We start from the raw sequence: 25225 nt of genomic DNA on the forward strand, positions 1-25225 counted from the left end.
GGCAATGCTGTTTCCACAGTTCTCAAAAAAATGTATTAATTTTTAAAGTAAACAGTGCACAAGTTAGGATAGTAGTAGGTTTAATAATGGCAGCCACAGGGTGATTTAAATATTTAAATTGACAGTCCTTAATGTGTTAACTATAAGTATGTTCTGCATGTTGAAATGGGAACTGTGCCTTGTAACATACGTTACATTTATTATGTGCGTGATTGTACCAGTTTTGAATCAGCTGTTGGTGTGGTAGGAGTGTTTGAAGGAANACCCATAGCCAGTCACTATACTGAGTATGTTATCCTGACACGTTAACAGTTTGAGGACTGGTCGCATAATATGCTTTTGGCTTTTAAACGTGGCGGACCGGTTGCATGATATGATTTTAGGACACGTTAGGTTGTAACGCACTATACCTTGCTCTGGCGCCACCCAGGTTGCACACAGATGCGTAATAAACCTCTGGAATGTTTGCTTACATGTCAGTAACTTGACCTCGCTGTTTTCTTAAGCCACTATAAAGGAAAATGCTTTGCTGCTCTTCGAGCTGTATGTATCAGCCAGTAGTTAGTGGTGGGGTATGGACAAGGACAAATTCTTCTCCGATGAGCCAGCTGACCTGCTTTGTGAGATGCGTAGTCATGGTGATTCAGAGAGCAGCAGTGACAAGGGAGAACAAAGAATTGTGGCCACAGACAGTAAAAGTGACAGTAGCTCTGACGATAATGCGTGTAATAACATTGCGGGGACAGTAAAAATCTACAAAAATCTAAACCCTGATTCAAAATTGAAATACAAAGCATTTCTGATGAATGTGGCAAAGGCCTGGGCTACAGACCAGATGGTGGCAGCAGAACCAGAGTCAGACACAGACTTAGTGCGACGGCCCATCAACTACCACCCCACACACAAGCCTCATGTGGACTCTCAGGTGATATCCGGAAACATACCCTCGTGAAAATTGTGAAGAGTGAACATTGCAAGGGGAAGCATCCTTCTAGGCAATGCTGTTTCCACAGTTCTCAAAAAAATGTATTAATTTTTAAAGTAAACAGTGCACAAGTTAGGATAGTAGTAGGTTTAATAATGGCAGCCACAGGGTGATTTAAATATTTAAATTGACAGTCCTTAATGTGTTAACTATAAGTATGTTCTGCATGTTGAAATGGGAACTGTGCCTTGTAACATACGTTACATTTATTATGTGCGTGATTGTACCAGTTTTGAATCAGCTGTTGGTGTGGTAGGAGTGTTTGAAGGAAGTACTTCCGTTCTTGTAGCACTGCATCCTCTTTGTGGTGTCTAAATAGAAACAAGAGGTGGGTTTGCTCAATTCTTGACATATTTCACCACATATAGGCCATCATGAAGTGATCTTGAGGAACACACAACTGGCGAGATTACATAAACTGGAATGCTAATACGGAATTTGTTGATTAACCTTGGATGTGTACAGAATTAAGTCAAATTCAAATAGAATTAAAGATTTTAATCGTTTCTTGCATCCTGTTGTGTGTTTAATTAATAGTAGAGTGAATTTACCGACTACACAACACGTTTTTTATTATCACTATATGTTTCGACCTCAAGAGGTCATCCTCAGGTGTATGAACACAGCTGTATAATTACACGCGGTCACATTCACTTTTCACTCATTCGACCCTGTATCTTATCCAGATTTACGCTCACTAATATATCGAGTTCTTTTATGAAACACAGGTTAAAATTATTATTCTAATTTAATTATTAAAAGTTAAAAGTTCGTGAATCGAAGTTCAATTCATGTTGCTGGGTACACTTTCACTTGTTTACAGTCTCACTTTACTTACGCTCACAACTGTGTGTAATAATGACAAAAGGAACAATCAGGAAGACCTGTGTTTTTAAATTTTAAATGTTAAACTAAGTGCAGTGTGACAGATACGTGAGTAGTACACCTGATGATGGCTGTTTGTGGCCGAAACATGTGTGTAAAGGAGAGCAAAACAAAAGACCTATAATATGTGGTTTGCACTGAAGACGGAGTTTGTATTAATATTTGTTGCTGTAAGCTGACAGAAAAGATATGTCTTGTAAATAAATCTTCCACTTGTCAGTATTCTTTTGTTAACGCAAATTACTAAAAAGAGAAGAGCACAAAAATGTGAAGGGTAATCCTCGCTGCGTTTGCTCTACCATTCAGGTTGACACTGTAAATGTACTGATGTTGACAGTCTGTTCACTTCCTTACAGGTGCAGGTTGAAGCAGAAATTGAGAGTATTGCCAGATGTGTGGGGTGTGTGCTTGCCAGAAGAGAGCAGATTTTTATTAATTGGCACACAGCGACCAAATTTTTTTTACCTTAAATTTAATTCTTACAAGTGAGTTTTGAATGGGTGGTCAGTTACCATCTGTATTATGTACAAATTCTTACTGGAATTTTTCCTTAATATTCATATTTTCTCTGTATCATCAATAGCATATCAAAAGTGTTTCCCGTAGTGTACACAGCTGGTGCTGTTTTGCTGTGATCATTTCATGGTTCAGTGAACCATGTTGGCAGTGTGATACAGAACTCATCATAACATAGGAACAACTAACTGTATTGAAGAGGTGTGTCTTCTGGGTTATAACAGCATGTAGTAGCAGAAGATATAACTCTTCATAACCACTTCTGTATGACCCTCAGAGCCGTTTGTAAAACCTCTGATGCAGTCTGAGGGGATTTCTCATTGACTACGTTTGCAGTACCAGCTGCATAGTTAAAGTTGTCCCTGTGCTTAACTACAAGGTAATTAAGCACTACATGAAGGCATATTGGGGAATGGATGTATAGGGACCTCAGCACTAGCTGGACGAGTAACGGGGACCTACAAATCGCCACCCACAGCACCCCATTTGGGTGGAAGGCATAAACAGAATGGAGTGCTGTCTGGTTCCCCGAAGGGATCATTAACAACATGGGCTATTTTTCACCCAAATGTCATGCAGCCGTAGGCACATTGCCTCACACCTTGGCTTAGAGGGACCATTTCCCTGTTTGCCATTGCATCAGCTGTTACCCTGCTCCATGATGATGACAACAGGGTTGACTTGGAAGGGGGCCACAGTAGATATGTACTCAAGCACCCTTGTTTGTGAATGGGGTCATTTTGGCAATACTTGTTTGAATATGTAGACAGCATGAGGAAAGCTGTCATAGCCATCCGCAGTGCTGCAGTTGATGTGTCCCGCAAATAGAAACGTATAGTCTTGGTAGTGATTATGCTGAGTAAGGGACAGACGTAAATATGCTGTGATGTTGGTAGCATGTCATGATCACATGCAGGAAACACCCAGAATGGACTTGTAGTAATTGCAATTCCCCTTGGAATTTTGATACGTAGATTTGGTGCAGGAAGTGAATGTATTTGCACAGTGATGACACTGAAGTTGAAGTGTTACACTTCCAGATATGTTGTGCTATTTTGACACCGATTTCTATGTTATTTTTAGTGTCAGTGACAAGAATCTGAGTGAGGAGGTGGAGCAGAAGGAACTGGTAAATGTTGAAGGAGTGATTTATGACCGTCTGCATGTAGATGTGAAATATGAGAGTGAGAAAACGCCAAGCCTACCGGGCTATGGTATTCCAGGTAAGTTCATTTCAAGATAGGTTGGTCCATGTACTAAGGGATGCATAGTGTGCTATCGAGTTCTCTGTTCCATGATACTGTGTTCCATTCCGTTCGTGTGCCATCCGTACCCTTCTGTATTCATGTACCTCCTCTGTGTGCAGAATATGTAGCACATCATCCCATACAGGTACTGGCCACATCTGTTTATCACAGTAGTACTCATTCTTGTGGTTTACGTATGTAGTAGTAATTAGGGCCTGTGAATTTAAACTCCTGTCTCTGTGTTGCACTCCTATGATTTTAGTGCAGAGTTTTACAGAAGTGATTATGGAGAACTGTATCTTCTGGGATATAACTGTATAGTCCATTGAAAGTCAACCAACATTTTATTTAATCTCCTCCTGTTTTGTTCACACACATATAGTTTTCATTTTTTTACTATTCCCAAATATCAGAATTTGACATCCATGATACGTATGTAATGGCCGTCTTGTAGTGCACTAAATTTCATATGTCCCTTTTACTACATGTTTCGGCAACATAGTGCCATCTTACAACGCTCGCAGCCAAAAAGGAAGGACACATCACAGACACAGTACACACTGAAATGACTCCCATAGTGGACGAACCATACAATACATGAGTTTGAATTTAGACATATAGATGAATAATCTTAACAAGTTTTAGTATATACAAACTTTATTATAATTGACGAATAATGTACTTTCTAAATAATTTTATGAAAGACACAAGATGGCAAACAATGTAATAGCTTAGCATAAATAACGAACCTGAAGATGGCACTGTGTTGCCGAAACATGTAGTAAGAAGTGACATATGAAATTGAGTGCACTACAAGACGGCCATTACATACGTATCATGGATGGAAAATCAGTGCAACAGGACGCTAAAATACAACATCAGAAGTTGACATTTTTTTAAAAATGTATGTGGGTGATTGGCTGTGGTTGTAATTATGACTAAACATGACCTCTGTACAGAGGTGACATCACTTTATCATCAGTTTCCAACATTCCAGGTATGAAGAATATAGTTCTGAAACTCAGAGCTGCACCTGGCTGTAATGGAGTGTCGCTTTACTTCACCAAGTGGGGTTGCCGTGCCTATCCGTATGGCCTCGTCCCAGGGGCTCAGGTTTGTGCTATGTTTGTAAGCAAACACGAGTCTCGCAGCAGTTCCTTTACTTACTTCCAGACAACAGAATTTACCACGATAGAAGTGTTGCATATACCTCACACAGTGGATATAAACACTGTGTAAGTATGAACTATTGTATCAGAGCATCGTGTTAAATACAGTAGTTGTGTAGGTGGCATGTCCTGTGTATCACGTATTGAGTATAGGCAGCTTACAAAGTAAAAAGTGCATCTTTGATGTTGTATCAGGATCTGAACTGTTGGAACTTCCACAAAAAGATATCAGGAAATTCAAGTTTGTAGCTAGTTTGATCCATAATAAAGTCTAATTTGCACAGGGCTATAGGTGGACTTTTCCAAGTAGTCCATTAACAGTTTCACTGATTTTCTTGAAACAGATTTCCACAAAATATTGTCAGGCAATTAACAATAAAATATATGAATATGACTTTTTGACATCCACCACATTGCTGATATATATGCTATATAATGAGATTTGATGTTGGCACAGCAGTGGGTGTTGAACACTGCAGTGGTCTGAGATGTGATACCATGTTGCTTTATAGGTATCATCTTGGGCAGCTTGTTGCCACCATCCTTGGAGCAGAAGTGGCACATGTACTTTGTGTCATAAAATAAAAAGACTGCAGCCTTTAACTTGAAGAAAGCAGTCTTCTGAAATGTGTTAACCGACGTTTCGGAGGAACGTATAGTCTCCATCTTCAGGGTAGAAGGAGAAATAAGAAAATCTGCTTGTACCAGTTCTCATGGTCTCTTCGCTTGCAGATTTTCTTATTTTTCCTTCTACCCTGAAGATGGAGGCGATACGTTCCTCCGAAACGTCGGTTAACACCATATCTACATGGTGCCACATCCCAGAAGACTGCTTTCTTCATAGTCACTGCCCTGAAAACCTCAAATCTTACAGCCTTTAACTTTCTTTCTCTTATATTAAAATATGTGGTGGACATTAGAGCCAGGCAGATGTAGATGTGTACAAATCCAAAGGAAACTCATTCAGAAATCAAGTGTACTATTTAAGGGTGTGCACTTGTGTTTGATAGCAGCAACACCTGCAGCAGACCACTGGCTAGTTGGGGTGATATTTGCATACTGGGAAAGGATGCTGAATATGCAGCTGCAGGCAGCATTCTGTGGGGCACCTTCAGCACCATAAAAATACTGACTCTGATGGCAACTACGTCTTGTTCTAAGTGTGGTAGCTTCTTCAGAAGTGGCTGCTGCGTTGGCTGCAATTTGTACCCAGCGTCTCCGAAACTTAGTGTTACTGCAGCGTAAGTAACGTAGATACATGTTCTTAGGTGTTGTGTTACTGTGGTTGGATGTACTAACCCATAGTGTTACTGCTGAATTTCTGTGGTCATATATTCAAAGGCACAGTGTTACTGCTGTGTTACTATGGTCAGATGTTCCAAGGCACAGTGCTGAAAAGTAACTAGCTTCACCATCTGCTTCTGCTGTCTACCCCCTAACAGGTGGCAGTGCCACTTCTATCTCTCTGGATCCTTCAGTTGTGTTTGCAATGCTCTGTAAGTGATATCAGGTTGCCAACGATAAGCACTTACATTTTGAAGGGTTCTGAGGATAATGTGTAACACTAAGAAGTACTGGGTTTTTAGATTTTGTCCATCATCCAGTATTCTAAAAAATAGAAAACACGCCATTTTGGAAACTGGATCTCTTTCTGTCCTCAGATGAGTTGGGAGACACCTACTCTGTTGGGTCCCTTAGAAAGAGCTAACCTCAATCACTGAATAACCTATGCCAGTATAACTATGCTGATTTCAGAATCTTTATGCATGGATGCCATCTTTTCTTCCAGGAATATTTCAGGAAAATCAGTAAATTTCTTAATGAAGATATTAGAAAATACAAGCTAGACCTTCATTCATTCATTTTATTTGGCATTCGTAATTGCTACAACAGTAACACTTGAACAAGTCACATCATTAAATCCATCATTCTTGAAATCCTTTTGCCAAAATGATTAGAATTTGTCAATAAATAAATAAATAAATAATCACTCTTGATGTGGTTAACCTATAATTAAAATATAACACACATTATCAAACCAGATAAATAATAAAATTAGATACAATTGTGTACTGCACATCTTAATAATAATAATAATAATAATAATAATTTTATTTAACATTCATCACAGTTACAAATTGTAACTCTCGAACAAGTCACATACATATACAAGTTTTCCAGTCTAATTGGCCTCCTGCCTAATTGATTGAACGTCATCATATATTACATAACATAACATTCAATTACAATTAAAATATATTAGGTACAATCAAATTTATGACTACCTTCCATTATAAAAAACAAGGTCATCTTACTATATATATCTTAATTACCACCGTCATATTCTTAAACTTAAAACCTATTATATCAAAATAGTCCACAAAAGATCAAATTCAATTTAGATAACGATTAAATAATTTGGGGTGCAATCTCTTTTAAGACTTCCATTCCCTTTATAGGCTGAATCATATTAAAAACTTCATCTAATTACTAGTCATTTTATTTACACTTAAATCTATTTATCATGGAGAATCTTATTCGTTTAACTGTCCTTCTGAGAGGAACTCATGCAAATTATACAATGGTTGTTCCAGTAAATATCTTCTGAGTCTATGTAGGAATTCTCTATCTGCTTTTACCATTCTTAGTTCCAAAGGTAGTCTGTTATAAAGCTTAATAGCCATATTTGTAACACCCCTCTCATATGTTAAGGTATTATAACTTTGCATGTGAAGGTCTTCTTTCTTTCTCGTGTCATATTTATGTAGGTTAGAGTTTTTTGTGGTGTAAATGTTATATTTCTTGAAATAACGTAACACCTCTAAAATATACAAAGATGTTACCGTTAAAATTTTTAATTCTCTAAATATAGGTCTACATGATGTTCTTTTTGTTACACCTTTCATTATTCGAAGAACCCTTTTTTGCAAAATCAGAATTTTTTTACTTTCACTTTCTGTCCCCCAAAATATCAAACCATAACTTATCTGAGATTGGAATTTAGCAAAGTACACATTCCTAAGGACTTATTGGCTTACTTTGCCTTTCAAAGCTTTAATAATGTAACACACCTTACTGAGCTTTGTACAGACCGACTGAATATGAATGTTCCATTTTAATTTGTGGGTTAAATTAATACCAAGAAACCTAAACTGTGCTGTATAATTAATTATTATATTTTTAAAGGTAATTACTGGCTCAATGCTATCTTGTAGTTTATTCATATGGAAATACATTGCTGTAGTCTTCTCATTATTTATTACCATATTATTCATTGAAAACCAAGATTCGAGTTGCTTCATTACCTTATCCATTTTGTCTTGAAGAATATTTTGTTCTTTTCTGTTACCAGTATACTGGTATCATCTGCAAATAGCACCACTTCTCTGTTAGATATATGGAGGGGTAGGTCATTTATGTAAATGAAAAACAAAAACGGGCCCAAGGTTGACCCTTGTGGAATCCCTACCTTACATTGTAATGCCACAGAGAAGACATTGCTGGCAATTTTAGTGATATCTATTTTTTAATTTTCATCATTTTGTTTTTCTTAACCCCTTGATGACTTAATGGCCTGCCCTAGCAGCTATGTTTACATGGCAGCAAGTCCCTATTGTTGCAGTGTTGCCTTATTTGTAGATCTTTTTCGATGTATTTTGATAAAAAAGTACATTGTTTGGTCAAAGAAAGATCACAGAAGAGCATTAGGCTGCTAACTGTTGATGACATGACCGGATACCAGTACATCTGAGCTTATCCTTGAAAGCATCTCATAGATGTGGTACAGCTATTAGGACAGAGTGGCTGACCATGTCTCGGAGATGATGTTAGTTGATAGTGGGTTTAGTCTAGTCATGGATCACATCTCTAATTGAAGGATTATATGAAAATACTGTTATTGGGCCCTTTTCTGTTTTAAAATTAGTTCTATTTGATGAGTGAGTAATGCCCTGGAAATGGTTCCTTATAGGTGCTGCATAGAAGATTCATTTGGAAAAATTCTAATTTTCATGAAAGATGATCAAGTGTGTCAGCTGCTAGGGCTCTCCAAACCATACTGGGATGTGCTTACCAAAGTAATTAGTCACGATGGTTCTAAAATTGAATTGCCTCAAAGTCAAGTAAGTAAGGCTCAGATTTTGCAGGTCCTGCATTTTTTCAATATTCCAAGAGAGAGTAATATAACTTGTCTTTTAGGCTTTGTACATCCATTGTGATCCACAAGAGATTTAATGATTTTGACTACTGAAGCCCCACCATTTACATTGGACACTGTTGACTGAGATGTATGTCAGTGTGAAGAGAGGAAGTACAGTGATAATAATAATTATATGGAATGGGGCTCGGCGGCTTACTTGCCAAAACACTCTTCAGAACCCAAACAAGCAACATTAAATTTAGGTGCCAGAATAAATGTGTGTCCAGTTGCTGGGGAAAAGTGCCTGGTACATCAGATGCAAGAGGCCAGGTCAAGGAAGGAAGGGAAGGGTGCAATAGGGGGAAGAATATAGGGTACACAAGGAAGAGGAAAGAGCGGAAAGGAGGAGCGATGCAGAGTAGAACATAATGACATTACATTGTACACATTTCTCGAGGTGGACAGGGAAAGCCAAGACTAACAAGCACGATTATAATAATGGAGGTATTCAGACTTAGCACTGGCACGCACAGCAGGATCAGAATAAATAGGCTATAGGGCACAGGTCAAGACAGACTGACAATAATGGGTAGGATCAGAACATAAAATAGGAAGCACAAGTCAATTTAACACAAATATAATAAAACTTGAACATAAAACGATACCAAAAAATTACTGACAGGAATAGAACAAAAACATTAACAAAGTAATGCAGAAACCAGAAATGTGGGAAGTGTATCCATAGCAGTTACGCAGAATCACAGAGCAAAATGGTGTAGTACAACAAAAATACAGTCATTCATAGGGCACTTGCAAAGTGTTGTGCACAACGGCCAAATGTAGAGAAACACAAAATGCGTCTCTCTCAAAAATATTCTGTTTTTGTTACTGCGGTGGGATTAAGTCCCTTGTACTGTGGCCACGTCTGGCCTATTGTACCAGCCCCAGATGATAGGTGAGGGTGATTGTGGAGCAATTGTTGGAATGAAGATTTGCAGTGAAAACCGAAGTACTCGGAGAAAACCTGCCTCAGTGCCACTTTGTCCACCACAAATCCCACTTGACCAGACCCGGGATCAAACCCAGGCCGCCGCAGTAGGAAGCCAGCGACTAACTGCTTGAGCTATGGCGCGGCTGTATCTCTCAAAAAGTTACAGTGATAGTAACACACACAACACTGATCTCAAACTCAGTAGCCATGAGGTCTAAGACAAAGAAGTTGCTGTGGCAGGCTCACAAGAAGTATAACAAAAAAAATTTACCATGCCAACCTACAATACAGCATACTTGAAGAGGGAAGTCCCTCTTCTCTTTAAGGTCCTTACGACCAGTTTTTCTTTTGGTACCTTTCCTTTTGATCCAATGAGTCATGGGGATATAGAAGGTCACCACCCACAGCACCCCATACAGTTAGAAGGCATAAATACAAGGGGATGCTGCCTGGTGCCCTGAGGGGATCGTTCACGACACTGCCTAATTACCACCCCAGTGCCACGCAGCCTTCAGCACAATGCCTCACACCTTGGCTCAGGTGGTTCGGTCCTGTTAAGGATAGACCCTCACAAGCCTCCAGGACCCAGAGTCCTTGATCGGGGGAAGGGGTTATCCCAGATGATCAATGGGAGTGCGACACCAGTTAATCATGAGGTTGCAACCAGGGAAACCTGCATGAAACAGTCACCCTGGGGGTGGCATAAAGGCTCCCCACATGGGTTGGTCAGACCGTTTTAGAGTGTTGAGCCTGAAGGCTGAAGCTCAAGTAGCCAAAGCTACCTGGGACAAGTGCTCTCCCGCATTCGTCCCGGGTACACCATAGTGACACCCAAGAGTCATTATGCCGCTGCGTGGGAGGCTCCGGTCATAATGCCATTACCCTTTATGGAAACTTAGCTGCTAGTCCCGGTTCGTCATACTAATCAAGACCCCAAGACTGTTGTTGCCCAGTGGGACCATGAGGTGTCCCGACACATCCCTGGTCCATGATGCGTCCCCACCAAAGACACAACCATAGTTCGGCCAACCTGATAGAGGATGGCATCATTACTATGTGTCACATGTGACCTAAGAAAACACAGTTACTCCCACACAATGATAGTACATACTTGTATACTGTGTAATGATCTGTATCATAAATAACAGTATTTGGTGTCTGGTAAAACCAGTTATGTATCTGAGTCACATGACAGTGTTCATATTTAGCAGACAAATAATAAATTGTTTCATTTTTAACTTTTTTTTTCTTCCACTTACAGTGGAATCCTGAAGACCCAATTGGTAAACAAGTGTTACAAGCTTTACTGAAGACTGTGGAGATACGTCAACTACCCTTTCACATTTTGTGTCGTAAAATGAATGTCAATAAAACAGGTAGGTGTTAACACTATAGTGTTATATCTATAGCTATCTGTCCATTGCATCACCAACTCCATGTACAATGGAAATCCGATAAATGAAATTTCATAATTGTTGTTTTACAACTCTTCACTTTCAGATACAATGTATGCAGACATGCCAAAGTTGAACTGCCTACAACTTCAAAAACCACGGCCACCTTTTTCCTTTTCTGTGTTCAAGAAAGGGATTTCACAACCCTGAGCCCTGCAGCAGAACAGATGGTTGACTCCCTTGGTGTAAAAATAAAGTGGTCCAATTTATCAAAAAATGTATGCATGAGAGGTTCAGGGTGTGTATGTTACTAAATATACAGGGTGTCCCAGGAGGAATGTGCCAAACTTCGGGAGGGTGTTCCTTATGTTAAAGTATGCCGATATAACCCAAAACACCTATGTCCAAAGTTGAACGGTTACGGAGATAATGGCCCAAGAAAAGTGTGGTCTTCTGGCAGGTCCAAGCACTGTACCTCGCTGTACCTCTCAGCTGAGAGCCCTTATCTATGTTTGTCCTTGAGTGCGATGATACTCCCTAGCCGTGCTTATGTAGTTGGCTCATACCAGAACGCGCAGTCAGCACGTTACGTCATCGCTCGCCAGTCATGTGTTATGTATACTGCTTGGAAACCTAAGGACAATTATGACATGGCGAGCGAGTATTTTGTACTTCAATTTTATGGCTTTCCGTCACTCACAAGTTGGTTTGATGTTACGTACATTATTAACATTACAGAATCCACATATTCCTGCCAGTTTTAATATGTATTTTGTAATCAACAAGTGTGTAACCCCGGTCAAAGTTTGACACTTCTCGGGCCATTATCTCCGTAACCGTTCAACTTTGGACATAGGTGTTTTGGGTTATATCGGCATACTTTAACATAAGGAACACCCTCCCGAAGTTTGGCACATTCCTCCTGGGACACCCTGTATAAAGTGATTCTGTTTATGTTGGTGCTTGCAGGTATTTGAAGAATTTGTAGAATGAGAAACAAGTTTGTTGTAACTCAGTTGTTTGCAATATAAGTGTTATGAATGTTAGAAGTGAGATTACAGCAGGGCGGTGCTGCAGGTGAGAGAGTGCTTGAGTGATCCCATGTAATTCATGATCTCAGTTTCAGTAGCGTTCTAGCTGTGGAGTGCATTCTGTTTTACTGACTTTTTGCTGTGCTCATCCATTAATTAGGACTGCTCTTTGGGGTGGTAAGAAGGACCACAGCTGTAATCCACACACAGTCATCATGAACTCATTGTACCATTTTGCAAGCAGTGTTTTCACAAATGTGTATCCTTTCCTTTTGTAATAAAGAAGCAACTAATCTGGACAATGCGACTTGTTACTGCAAATTTTCATGGTCCAGCCTTTTCATACCATGCGTGAGAAAAATGTATTTTCACATGTTCTTACTTAAAATGGCCACACTGTATACTCTTGTCACCTTTGCGACAAAGAATACCCCTTTAACACAGTCTGTGAAAGAAACTCTTCCCTTTAAGTCTTGCTGATGTCCTTGTCTCGGGTAACAGTTGCTTTACATCACTTCAGGCAACGAATTACAGTGAAATTCTCATTGGATTTTCCTCATTCACTTTTGAAATTCAGTGATCCTGTGTCAGTAATTACAGTGTTAAATGTTTAAGCCCCCAGTGTACTAACTGCTGGCTTGAGTTTTCAAATGCCCTCCGATATCTGAAATGCAGTGTTTCAGGAAATATATTATGTTAATTACATTTTTAAAGTTATGAGCTCCAAATAAAAACTGGATTGTTAAGAATTAATCTGTTTATCTGTATTCAGAGTTTTGAAATAGCCTATGTATACATGTTTAGTTTATACAGTAAACCCTCACTAATCCAGCATAATTGAGGGGTAGAGGTCATCCAGATTAAGCGATAGTCCAGATTAGTGAATCATAAAGTAGCCATAAAAGACAAAACACTTAGAGCACAAATAAATGGAAAAGGTAATTATATTAGTGCTGATGAAAATAAGTAAAAACATATCACTGAAGAGCCTTTATTTAAAAACTATAAAAAGAATATATTTATTCAACAATAGAAGACTCAGAAGTTGTACTTTTTTCAATGTAATAATAGAAGTTGAAGAAATTGAAGTTTTGTCTGAACAGACAAAGTATAGACTCAACAACTCACCTCCAACTAGTGCCAAGTTCAAGAAAATGTGGATCTTTCACAAATATGTCATTATTTTCAAGTGTCCACATCAGTTCATTTATGATTTCATTTCTCCAAATATCTGACTGTAAGAAAATGATTGAAAATTGTAAATAAGGATCTCTTCTCCATTATTTCTAAATTCAGGTTTAGTTCTGGGTGCTCAGAAAATTTAGGTTTATTTGCAGGATAAATATCTTGCGTCCATCCTAAATCTCTACCCATAGGTGTTTCATGTTTTTGTTGGCCTCTGTGGTTATGACTTGAGCAATTTCTTGCTCAACTGATGAGTTGTCTCTCTCTCCTGGAGAAGTGACTTCTTGACCTGTCTCTCCACATCCATTCGGATCTTCAATCTCTTAGGCATTTGAATCTGAATGCTTTATAGTTTCCATCAGTTCTGCATCTGTAATAAATTTAGTATGTCTAATTTTTGCTGTACTTATACACAGTACAGGATTTGACTTTGAAATCTTATACTTCGTTTGGGTTTATCCATTTTGCTTAGGCTGCAGTAAAAATCAACTGAACACCAAATCTTTTCAAGTCTAGGGCCATAATATGTTGATGTGTAAGAAAGAGAGTAATACAGATATCACGTGCCAGCAGATTGAAACGCAAGAGCTGCCGAGCCATCTGAGTGCTATACAGTAGAGCCCTCTAATGAAAGTAAATATAATTAAAAGCTTTTAGCTGTCTGACAGTGGAAGATTTATGTCTGTACTGCGATTAGTTTTTATTTAATAAGTCATAGTATTGGAACTTTTGGTTTCTTGGAAGAGTAAGCTGCATCTAGCACAAACAGTTCTCGTTTTCTCAACCGTACTCATGGTCTCCTCTCACAGTCCCCATCAGTGCATTTAGTGGTCCTCCTTTTCATATGATACCCGCGTAGCAGTCACATAGGTAGTTGTGCCATACAGAGACACAGTTCATTTCACCGCATGCTGCCTCTTCTGTCTCTTAGTTGCTAAGAGAGTGAGGGAAGTTCGGATATTTACTCACAGTGTTGCTACTCCTTGAAGCCCTTGGCTGTTGCATATTCTCTTGCCCCTTTAGAATAGACCTGTGTAATATGTAAATAAACTCTTCATGTATATAACAGTGTATAGTGCATAATAGTCTGTCATTCGGCACTTAAAACTTAACATCGGATGTGTGAACATCATCGAGACTAAACCGCCAACACTATGCAACACAATGAGGTAAGAAGTTATTTCCTTTTGAGAACGCCTGTACTGCATTCTCCTCCACACTTGTCAGCATGCTGGAGCTCTCCCCGCCACTACCAATTCTTCTCCTACTCCGCGTTGGAGGACTGTCACTTCTAAATACTACTACTGTACTACACTGCGTTCAAGGAATCAGGAAACTTCGCTAAGCCGTTGACCATACCCCAAATTCTTCACAGATTGCTGCTGTAACTCCCGATAGCAGAATGAGTCATTAGCGCTGATAAACGCGCACGGTCGTGTGGCGTGATCTTGTCAGTGCAATTAAGTCACAGTAATTGTCCGTCTGTGTTAGAGATTTCGATACGCGGTAGACATTTATACTGAAATGAAGTTCACTATTGAACAGCGTGTGTTTATTGTCAAAAATTTTCCAAGGAAAGAAAACATACAGAAAATGTAATCAATAAGTCTCACTGTAATATCCCGATGTGCCAGTTCCCACAAAGTCATGTGTATCCAAGCTTGTGAAAAAGTGGCGGGCCACAGGTTCAGTGTGTGACATAAAGAAGCAATCGAAGAGGATTGTGCTGACTGAAGAAAAAGTTGGGGATATTATGGCAAGACTACAGATCAGTCCTCGAAAATCGTTAAGACGCTTAGCACAGAAAACTGGCTTTTCGGTAGGATCTGCTTTCACAGCCACAAAATTACTGAAATTTCGCCCGTATAAAATAACAATGAAATAACACACGTAACTGGTTCAATTACCATGGATCAACTTCAGAAAGTGTCACATAATTTATTTATGCGATATGAGGCATGTTTACAAGCAGAAGGGGGTCACTTTGAGCACCTGTTATAAAGCACAGTAGCTTTGTGTTATCTTTTTACGGCATTCTTATAAATGTGTGCATGTACAGAAACTGATGTGAGGGAATAGTAGCGGAGAAACCTTCCATCCACTCTACGCTAGCGAGTGCGAGCGTTTATCAGCGCTGATGCCTCATTCCACTATCGGCAGTTACAGCAGCAATCTGCGAGGAATGTTGTGCCCGACTCACGCTACTTCCAAACCATCCAACGACGACTGTTGTGTACATATTTCTACCACGTTACAGTCAATGGTGGATTTGAGTTTCTCACAGCCGTTGTAATGTCACGTAGTTCGGTAGTAGTACACTGATGTTTCGGAGTAACGTATCGGCTCCATCTTCAGGAAATCTGCTTGCCTGTCACTGGTTTTGTGCTTGGCTACGCTTCGACCGTTAAGAGCCTCGGACTGGAATTACAGTACCTGGACTGGGGTGCTTCGTGGCTTCCCTCAGTCTCTCCACGAAGGTGTCTGGATAATAATCTCGATCAGACTACAAACATTTTCTATTCATCGTTCTTTTGCTGTCCCAGCAGTCGACGCTATATAGCAGGCAGGGATGACCAAGTTTACTTAAAGCCGAAGCCACATATGGCAATTTTCACAATTCCTGGACCCACCAATAGACATGGATTTTGTGCCCCAGGTGCTAGGATACGGGCTTCCCAAATAGAGGACAATTCCCCCCCCTCGAAAGCTTCAGGAATGGCTCACACGAGCCACAGTTTGACTACGTCTGCTCTATAATCTGAGCTACTGACAGCACATTTAAATAAACCACAAAGAAACCAGTGTTAACATGAGTCATTCCTTCCCAGACCAAACATCTCGCCCTTCTGAGAGCCACCGCGAGGTGTTGCGGCCTTGTGCTTGGGAGCTTAAAAAAAGTGCTACGCGGTACGCAGTTGTTTACGACGGTATGACGCGAGCCTCTCCGTGATTGGATGAATCCCCACTGTCGGCGCCTATATTTTAAACGACGCCGTAGCAGGTATCGTGGTCAGTCACTTGGTGAGCGGATGGCTGGAACGGTGGAAGAGGCGACGCAGCTGCTGCGGGACCATCTCCGGCTAGCGAGTCTGCAGAACGACGGCGCCCAGCAGTGGCCGTGGGTCCTGGCGCCGTCTCCCCTCGGCGGCCGCGGTATCGTAGCCAGTCGAGAAATACTGGCAGGCGAGGTAGTGTTTCAAGATGTCCCACTGGTGTTAGGTCCACGGGCGGGCGTCCACTGCCCGCCATTATGTGTTGGCTGCCATCAGGGACCCGAGACGCTGAAGCCTTGCTCCAAGGGATGCGGTCTACCCGTGTGCTCGACCCAGTGTGAAGAAGCTGATAATCATCTCTTCGAATGCCAGAAGCTGAGGAGCTGGGGTGTGCGGACGAACGGCTCGTGGTCGCCTGAGCTCCTGAGAGCCTCAGTCCCGGTGAGGTGCCTCGCCCTCAGCCCCATCAAGCGGCAAGTGCTCCAGTGCCTGCAACGTAACAGCGGCTCCCAACATGCGTTCGAGGTACCACCGCAAGTGCTCATTGCTTTCGCTCGGACCTCAGTGCCGCCTCTGGAGACGAGATGATCCGGCCCCCTTCCCCGGCTCAGTTCAAAAGGCTGAACTTTCTCTAAAACTTAAAAATTAAGAACACAAAATTCCAAGACAATGTGACGAGAATGTTAAAGGGTGGGGGGGATGTAAAATGTGCCCTTCTTAAATTCATGCCTCCCTCAGGTGCCTGCGCTGTAACACCGGCCGTGGCCCTGCCGGAACCAGGTGGTTATGTAACTTAGCTTGGTTGTGGTTTATGAGGGAGGCTTGTTTCTTAACCATTTACAGCACGAATTCTGCATTCTGCCCACACAGTGTATCTGTGTGTTCCGTATGGTTCTCACAGTAAACAGCGACTGTTTCCCTGAACAGCATTAACCGGTTGGGCTCTGTAGCGGGACGTAACGTGTTTCCTGTGAGGTACGAAATTGTATTTAGATTAATTTCATCCAGTGGGTACCGAGGGCTCTTTACACGGGGTAATGCCACCGGCGCTTGAAACTCTCCATTCATTATATCTAGTCCCGAGATTAAGAATACTTAGAGCTATACCCCTACTGCCCATGCGACTTGACACCTTTCACTTACTTGGATTATTTTCAGGGTTCAAAGGTTTAGGGGAATTGCGAATTTGGCATTCAACTGGAGTGTGCCGTGGCCTGTCTGTAGAATTATGGATATATTCCTTCACGAATTATGTGATCCAGTGATGTTATAAACTTCACACCGCCTGTTACAAGCCACATTGAAATATTTAAATGCTTCTTTAATGTACTAACGTCTCCTGTACTCAGAGGTAAATTTTCAAATTTACAAATATTCGAAACGTCTGATATTTTTTAAATTAAAAAAATTTAATTGCTTATTTTTTAATTTCCAGGTACTCAGTTCTGTTAGAGGCTGAGTCAACCCCAGGGCCATAGTGCGGCTGGAAGAATTAGGTCAATTGAAAAAATCCATTGACCTCATCGGGACTTGAACCCGCGACCTTCCGGCTTTAGCATAGTACCTCAACCAACTACGCTAATTAAATAATTTTCCTGGGGAGTAGAGTGCGGCCGGCGCGTAAGGCTGACAACCTTACCGCCATCTTTGAGCCGATTGTCTTGAAAATGTTGGAGCCTCAACGTCTCAGAACCCTATGGGCCTTCACGGCCTGGTACAGGGATAGCTTTACTTTATTTTACTTTACTTTTATTTTTTAATTTCCAATTCTTACATTTTTCGAAATACTTCGAATTTATGATATTTTTAAAAATTTAAAGAGTATGAAATGTTTAAACTGTTAGAGGATTTTCACCCAAAACAATTGAAATTTTCGAGACTCGCAGTCGCCATAAATCGGACATACGAAAGTAGAGAAATCCAGGCTAGGCAAGTCAGTCACAGTCACACCCGCCTCATGTTTCTTGCACCTGTCAGTATACACAAGCACCCTGATTGACAAGATAATCTGTGGGGAGGGGCGTGATTCATACTACAGACTGGTCAACAAACAGCGTTCCATCTCAGGGGTGCCCATTTCGCCTGCCACATTCTGCACCAAGGAACGTCCTGTTTTATTTTATTTATGTCTTATTTAACGACGCTGGGAACAGCTTAGATTAAGTGGCGCCGAGTGGTATGATGACAAGTGAATATTGAATTGGAAGGAATATGGAAGGAGACTGTCGTGGCAGTGTTGCAGCGCTGTATTAGCCCCGCGTGAGGTGCACCCAGGCGTCTGTTGCGTTACTGTGGAGCAAGAGTCTATTGAGGTGCTCTGGATTATGACACCGTGTAGTCTGGTAGGTAGGTACCAACGTTTCGGCTGTTTTGAAATATTCAAATCTGAAACTCTATGCAATATGTTCATCTGAAACGTCAGTAACGGACTCCTTGACAATGCGGTCCTTAAGTCTTTGATCTTGAAGAAGGATAAAGCATGTTTCTCCGAAAATTTGGCAACTACTTACCGCCTACATGGTGTACAACACTTGTACTCTAAAAATGCAGGCAGTGTGCTCTTCGAAACGGTGTTAACAATATGACAGATTACAAGTCTTGTATCCTGAAGATGCAGGCAGTATTTTACTCCGAAGCACTGGTAACCACCTACCAGACTACACGCCGTACAAGCCTTCAACACTGAAGATGGGGGTAGATTATTCCACCGAAACGTCGGTTGCAATATAAAAGATTACAAGGCGTTTTCACCGTCTAGAAAACTTCAGATGTCATAAGCCCTAAGAAACCCTACCTGTGATGAGCACTATCTTATGGCGTGTGACACCGTATAGTCTGGTACAAGTCTGTTGATGTTTCAGAGAAACGTACTGCTTCCGTTTTCAGGATAGAAGAGTAATTCAAGCAAGAATTCGGCAGAGTAGTGAGTGGGGGCCTCAGCCCCATCCAGTGGGTGCTCGGTCCCTCTCCAATGGAGTAAAGCGGCCGGAGCATGTAGCTGACAACACATCCATCTATCGCATGCAGCTACACCTTCATTCCCTCAGGCGCCTCATACCACGTTGCTTTGTTAAGCAGAGGGACAACTTTGTCTTTCTACCGACCAGCGAGGACTTCATGTTTCCCCTTCCAATGCAATTTACTTCCTTCCCGCAAGTTTCTAGACTATATGGCGTCGAACGGTAGGACGATGGCTAAATTGGAAAGGATTTGGAAGGAAGCGGTCGTGGCCTACTCCAGTAACCATCCCAGCATCTGCCTGGAGGAACTGTTGGAAACAACGAGAAGCCACAGGCAGGATAGCACGTGTCTCAGCCGGGACAGGAACCGAGAACCTCCCGAATACGAGTCTAGACCCCGCCATATGTTCCAGTGGGTTTCTCGCCCAACGGGGTTACCCAGAAGTTCGATCCGCGGACACACCCCTGTAGAGTGCTCAAGCTGATACACACGCGAAGCAGCAAACGTTTACATTTGGTTCGGTGCCAAGAAACAGACCTAAAAGCGAAAGGCTTGTTCGCTACTTCATGACGCATAAGATTTTTTTACTGCAACATTTGGAGTTGCGGGCACAAGAAGATACTTAACGGTTTATTATCCTAACAAAACACCAGATACAAACTGAATAAAGTTAATTCTAACTCTTCTTTGCTGCTGGGCCACGCCACGGGCGTTAATTCGTGCAAGGATTTTGAATTCGCCCATTTTGCGGTACACAATACAATAGACTCTCTACTGCAAAAGACTGTAACATCGTTCATAAAACAAACTCCGTGGTTTTAGTCCACAAGCCAACTATAGCGACCAAGCGACCGCCGCTTGTCGGCGAAGTTAGTGCCAAAGTTGGTAACATCGTACATACGACCAGTACACTAAGATTATAGAATAAAGTGCTTCTTGAAAAGCTAACAGTCGCTTAGCTACTTACGAATTTCCCCGTGTTACGTGGAATCCGAACGTTCATTACCGTGTCCACAAGAGCCCGCCACTAGTCCTGAGCCAGATTAATCCAGTTCACACACTCACGCACTACCCCCTTAAGGTACACTAATATCATCTCAAATGTCACAGAGAAGAGTTCTCTCCTCAGGGAAATGACATACGAGTATAGTCCGGTACATTATCCATGTTCCATGCAAGCAAGCAGAGTAAAATTATTTTGCTTCCTGCTTTCTCTTCTGCCCTGAAGATGGACAGAGTATATTTTGGCAGAATTTCGGTAAAATTCTACCAGACTACACGAAGTTACCGAAGAGACTGGTTTAGAAATAACGGCGTAGTTTGTACCGAGGAATTGCTGGGTTCCCATCTCCTGCGGGACATCCGTTATTCTCCCTGAGATTCTTCGTGGTTTTTCTCAATCCCTCCTGGCAAACACCCGTTTAGGCCACTACCAGCTCCTTCCCTATCACTCACCATTCATCCTACCACGCGACGCTCTACAGTCTAGTCACGGACAGCGTCTTCAAGTAACCCACAAGAGAATCACCCTCCTTTCTCTGTTTCAGGTGGACCTTCTGAAACGCAACACTGAGACAGGACCCTCTGCCCAGGAGGAGGACTTCATGCGTCTTGCCTGTTACGTCATGGATGCGACTGCTTTTGAAACAGCACAAATTCCGAAGGAAATGATAAGCAAGAAGCCAGTCGTATCGACAGAGGAAGAGAGGCCTCTCAATGGACTGACTCCCAGTCTGCGCGGTCTATACCCCATTGCCGCCATGATGAACCACGCATGCGTACCCAACACCCGTCACGGGTACGACGAACGGCAGAAGATGACTGTGCGGGCAACCGTGGTCATACCGGCCGGAGCGGAGATCACCAACACTTACACGTCATTGCTGTGGGGCTCACCAGCCAGGAGACGTCACCTCGGAATCACCAAGCATTTCCTATGCACCTGTCCACGGTGTAGTGACCCCCAGGTAAAAACTCAAACATCCCATCGCAATACCGCACGTGTGTCCTTCCGCGCAGTCGCAATTTAAATTTACGGGGTTGCGCCAACTGACTTCGCCATGTTTGTCTGTCTGCATGCACACGTTTATGGAAATCAATGTTGGAGATTTCTGCTAAAATGTGTAAACACATCCTGCTTTTGGTCAAAATGCGAGGACAATAACGGACACTTCACGTGAAGACCTGCCTGAAATTCTGAGAAACTCTGGCGTTTTTCTTCCGTTTCCTACCAAAGTTATGGAGAGAAGTGAAGCATCCGTTATGGGGATAGCTTTACTTACTTTTTACACTTTTCCGTAAGTCTTTTAGTTTTCGAGGTAATTAAACCGAAGCGATTTTTTATACTGTACAATGTCACAATTCGCCGGTCGCTGCAGCCGATTGGTCTAAGGCATGTACTGTCTTCGCTCGCTAGGTAGCCGGGTTCGTGGGTTCGAATCCCACACAAGGGATGGATGTTTGGTGTGTGTATGCGTTTATTTTATGATTATATTGTCCTGTGTTCAGGTAGAAGCCTTGCGACGAGCTGATCACCCCTCCTAGGGGTCCTGGTGTCTGTAAAAATGATGGTACGGACGTAAAACTGAGAACTCAGCCATATGCTCAGAAGTGGGAGCGAGAGGGAAAAATGGCACAATTCGAAAACAATTACACTGAAGATGGAGGCGATACGTTCCTCGAAACGTAGGTTCATACAAGATCTACACGGCGCTACATCCCAGAAGACTGCATTCTTGAATTAGACTGGATTTGATCAAATTTATTTTGCAAGTTCTTGCACAAATTTCTCGAACTACCACGAGCACCACAAGCACCACAAGGTTCGGCGCAGGAGAAGTGGTGCGTAACATAAGAGCCAATGCATCCTTTCTCACAGTACCAATATTACCATTCTCTGTTCATCTGACACGCCGGCCCGTGTTTCCAGCATCGCATCTTAGCAACAAGTGCGCTTAATCCCTTGACGCGTAAAGCCGAATGAACTGTAGCTGCAGTTGTGAGTACAACTGATTTGCTGCCAGTCACAAGATGCGAAAATGTTATTTACTTGAGAAATTTACTGCTGAATCTTGAAGAAAGAGAAGGGAAAGAAAATGGGGAGGTAGTGAAAACACTACATTGGAAGGGGGGGTTAAAGTTCCCAGGCAGTGCCCGCTCGTCCTTCTGGTAGAGGCACTGCATATGATCGGAATTATTTTTGTATGACGTTGGGAAGGCTACACTAGAGCGAAGTTTTGATATTACTAGTGGGAGGACTGCATGTGAAGGAAGCAGTGCAGCGTGGAATTTGGGTACCAACTCAGAATTTTCTTGAGGAACGAGGAAAACCACGGAAAACCTTGATCGAGTTGGCCGGTCACAGGACCTTCCGAATGCAAACTGACTTGTAGCCAGGAGTCCGGCTTTAAATACGCGAATCCTATTTGACATAGACAGTGTTGAAAAGTTCAGTTCGTACCTCACAGGAAACACTATGTCTTCATTATAAAGACCAGGCGGTTAATGGTGATTAGAAAATAAATCGCTGTTTAATCTCAGAATGATATGAAACATACAGAAAATACGCTGTGTGGGAAGAATCCAGAGTATTTTAACATTTTGACGAATGGTTCATAGGATTGGGTATGGAATTCCAACGCCCTTCCGTATCAGAATTATACTTCATCAAATCTGTTCTATATAGACTGGTAAGAACTAAGTTAAGTATACTGAAATTTCGGCTTGTTGACTTGCAGGAGCGAGGATCGCGCCTGGCTGCCCTCAAATGTCTGACGAAGACGTGCAAGGGCTCCATGTTTCCCTTGCAGCCGCTGGAAGCAGGGTCAGAGTGGCAGTGCGAGCTGTGTGGACGCCAGATGACGGGGCGCCAGGCGTCCCTCACACAAGCCACATTAGGACGCCTCCTCAGCGTTGTGGACGGCAGAAACGCCGCTCAAATGGAACGCTTTCTGAGCGAACACCACCACGTTATGCCCTCAACCAATCAGATACTGGTTGAGGTGAAGTGTAACCTCATCCGATGCTATGGTCACACCAAAGGATATTCATGGACAGGTGAGTTCAAGGTCAAATTAACGGGGAGAGCTTTTGACCCGTTGTTACAGCGGGCCAGAGTTGAGGTCAGCCCCCGAAACTTTTGGTTGAAAGAAATAAAAAAACAGAAAAATCTTTGATCAGCTAAGTGTCTACCATTTTTTCAAGAAAGACTCCTCGTCACAGAGTACTTATCGCCTTAATTTATTTGCTAGTGTAACACGTACTGAGAATTCAACAGAAACTCTTACCATTCGTTATACAAGCTTTCGTTCTCTTAACCCTCCCCCCCCTGCTTTCTCCCGTGTTCCTCCCCAGTCCTACCTGTTACCGAATGATACGTTGAGGCAGACGTTTAACTCTGTCTCACACGAATGACACGCATAAAAAGTCAGTATATTAAATTACATTTCACACATCCACACCATAACATCATTAATACTCAGATTAAGATACTACACGCTGAAACGAAAGACTGCTCGCTCGTTTGTGACTTACTTCATAACTCACATCCATGCAACGCGTTAGCGCTACGTTAACCCGAAACCGTGTAACTTAAGAGCTCCCCTCTCAACCTTATATTCCTCCTTTATATTATATGTATATATTTATTTATATAATCTATTTGACGAGGCTATCGGCAGCTCAGGTGTGTGCAGTGTCGAATTATTTGTGATTTCTAAATAAATTGGAAAGTCTGTAGACGTTAGCATCTCAGCCAAGTCTGTTTCTATCCCAGAATTTGTTTGGTTGCACTGAGGAAACCCATGAACATACATAGGATTGCGGTTTCGGGGCCGATATTTGAACCGAGGATCTAACGGAATACAAAAAAGGAGTACTACCGACTTGACTCAGTTTTTGTGTTCATAAATGCTAGTAAACATCGGGGTTCCGTAAAACGATCTGAACTCCTTAACCTGCCGAGTAACAACTGTGCTACTGTGTAGGAGTTAAACACATCCCCCCCCCCACTATTCCCCTTGTAAATTAACCGGGCATTACAAAATCTTCTGAGAACCAGACAAGTAGCTCGGATGGGACTCAGGTGACACCAACATGGCAAGACGGCGTAAATTAGCGACTTGCCGGCCCTCGGCCAAAAGGAAGGGAATTTGGCCACGGTTTGCATGTCGAGCGGCCAGGGGCGGTGCGTCATTAGGGGCTAAGCCCCACCTGATTTTGTTGTTGTATTAAATTTTCATATTCATTCATATTTTATTCTGTTTATTGAGATCAAATTTGTATCAAAATATTAATATTTCTCGTTATCATGATGTAATTAAGGAGACACGAGAATGCAATAGTGATGTCTTGGCCATAACACAGCTTATTTGTACGGTTACAATAACGCAGGGGCTAGCTCGTCTCTAGCCCTTACTGTGTGTATCCTTAGCAGCCTTAAATTCAGTGAATTCAGGGATTCTAAGTATCGCATGCGTCTTGAAGTGACACGCTTGGGGCTAGTTTTGACAAGCCCGCAATAAAAAAGAACACTATACACAAGGCTTAAAGGGAAGGGGGGAGTGTGGATGTTAATGTGAACTTACCTCTATTCTTCCAGCCTTAAGTAACACGTTCTTTGTAAGAATAGACAGAGGGTAGGTTTTCAGACACCATTCAGATTCCATCTTTCAGCTGTGTTTTGAGCAGTGGAGAAGATACAAGTTCGGGAATAAAGTAATTTTAGCGTAG

General features: G+C 41.9%; 2 protein-coding genes across 2 annotated transcripts in view; both read left to right on the forward strand.

The window, feature by feature from the left end:
• The window catches only part of LOC111867784, a 37775-nt gene extending 26112 nt beyond the window's left edge, over window positions 1-11663 (forward strand). Inside the window, exons 12-20 of the mRNA XM_033752805.1 lie at window positions 233-287; window positions 1275-1313; window positions 2227-2355; window positions 3470-3609; window positions 4631-4868; window positions 5813-6043; window positions 8773-8923; window positions 11193-11307; window positions 11432-11663. Of these exons, the coding sequence (XP_033608696.1) occupies window positions 233-287; window positions 1275-1313; window positions 2227-2355; window positions 3470-3609; window positions 4631-4868; window positions 5813-6043; window positions 8773-8923; window positions 11193-11307; window positions 11432-11535 (1202 nt within the window). The 3' untranslated portion in view covers window positions 11536-11663. The remainder of the gene's footprint in view (window positions 1-232; window positions 288-1274; window positions 1314-2226; window positions 2356-3469; window positions 3610-4630; window positions 4869-5812; window positions 6044-8772; window positions 8924-11192; window positions 11308-11431) is intronic.
• A 4576-nt stretch (window positions 11664-16239) lies between these two features.
• LOC111867787 (SET domain-containing protein SmydA-8) lies at window positions 16240-23551 on the forward strand (the record flags this gene model as incomplete). The annotated part of the gene is given in 3 exon segments (XM_023857938.2): window positions 16240-17059; window positions 21043-21462; window positions 23233-23551. Coding segments are annotated over 3 exon segments (1303 nt in total), but the record flags the coding sequence as incomplete, so codon positions are not given.
• Window positions 23552-25225: the final 1674 nt, after the last annotated feature.

The sequence above is a fragment of the Cryptotermes secundus genome, unplaced genomic scaffold (genome assembly GCF_002891405.2).
Source record: "Cryptotermes secundus unplaced genomic scaffold, Csec_1.0 scaffold195, whole genome shotgun sequence".
Classification (NCBI taxonomy): Eukaryota; Metazoa; Arthropoda; class Insecta; order Blattodea; family Kalotermitidae; genus Cryptotermes; species Cryptotermes secundus.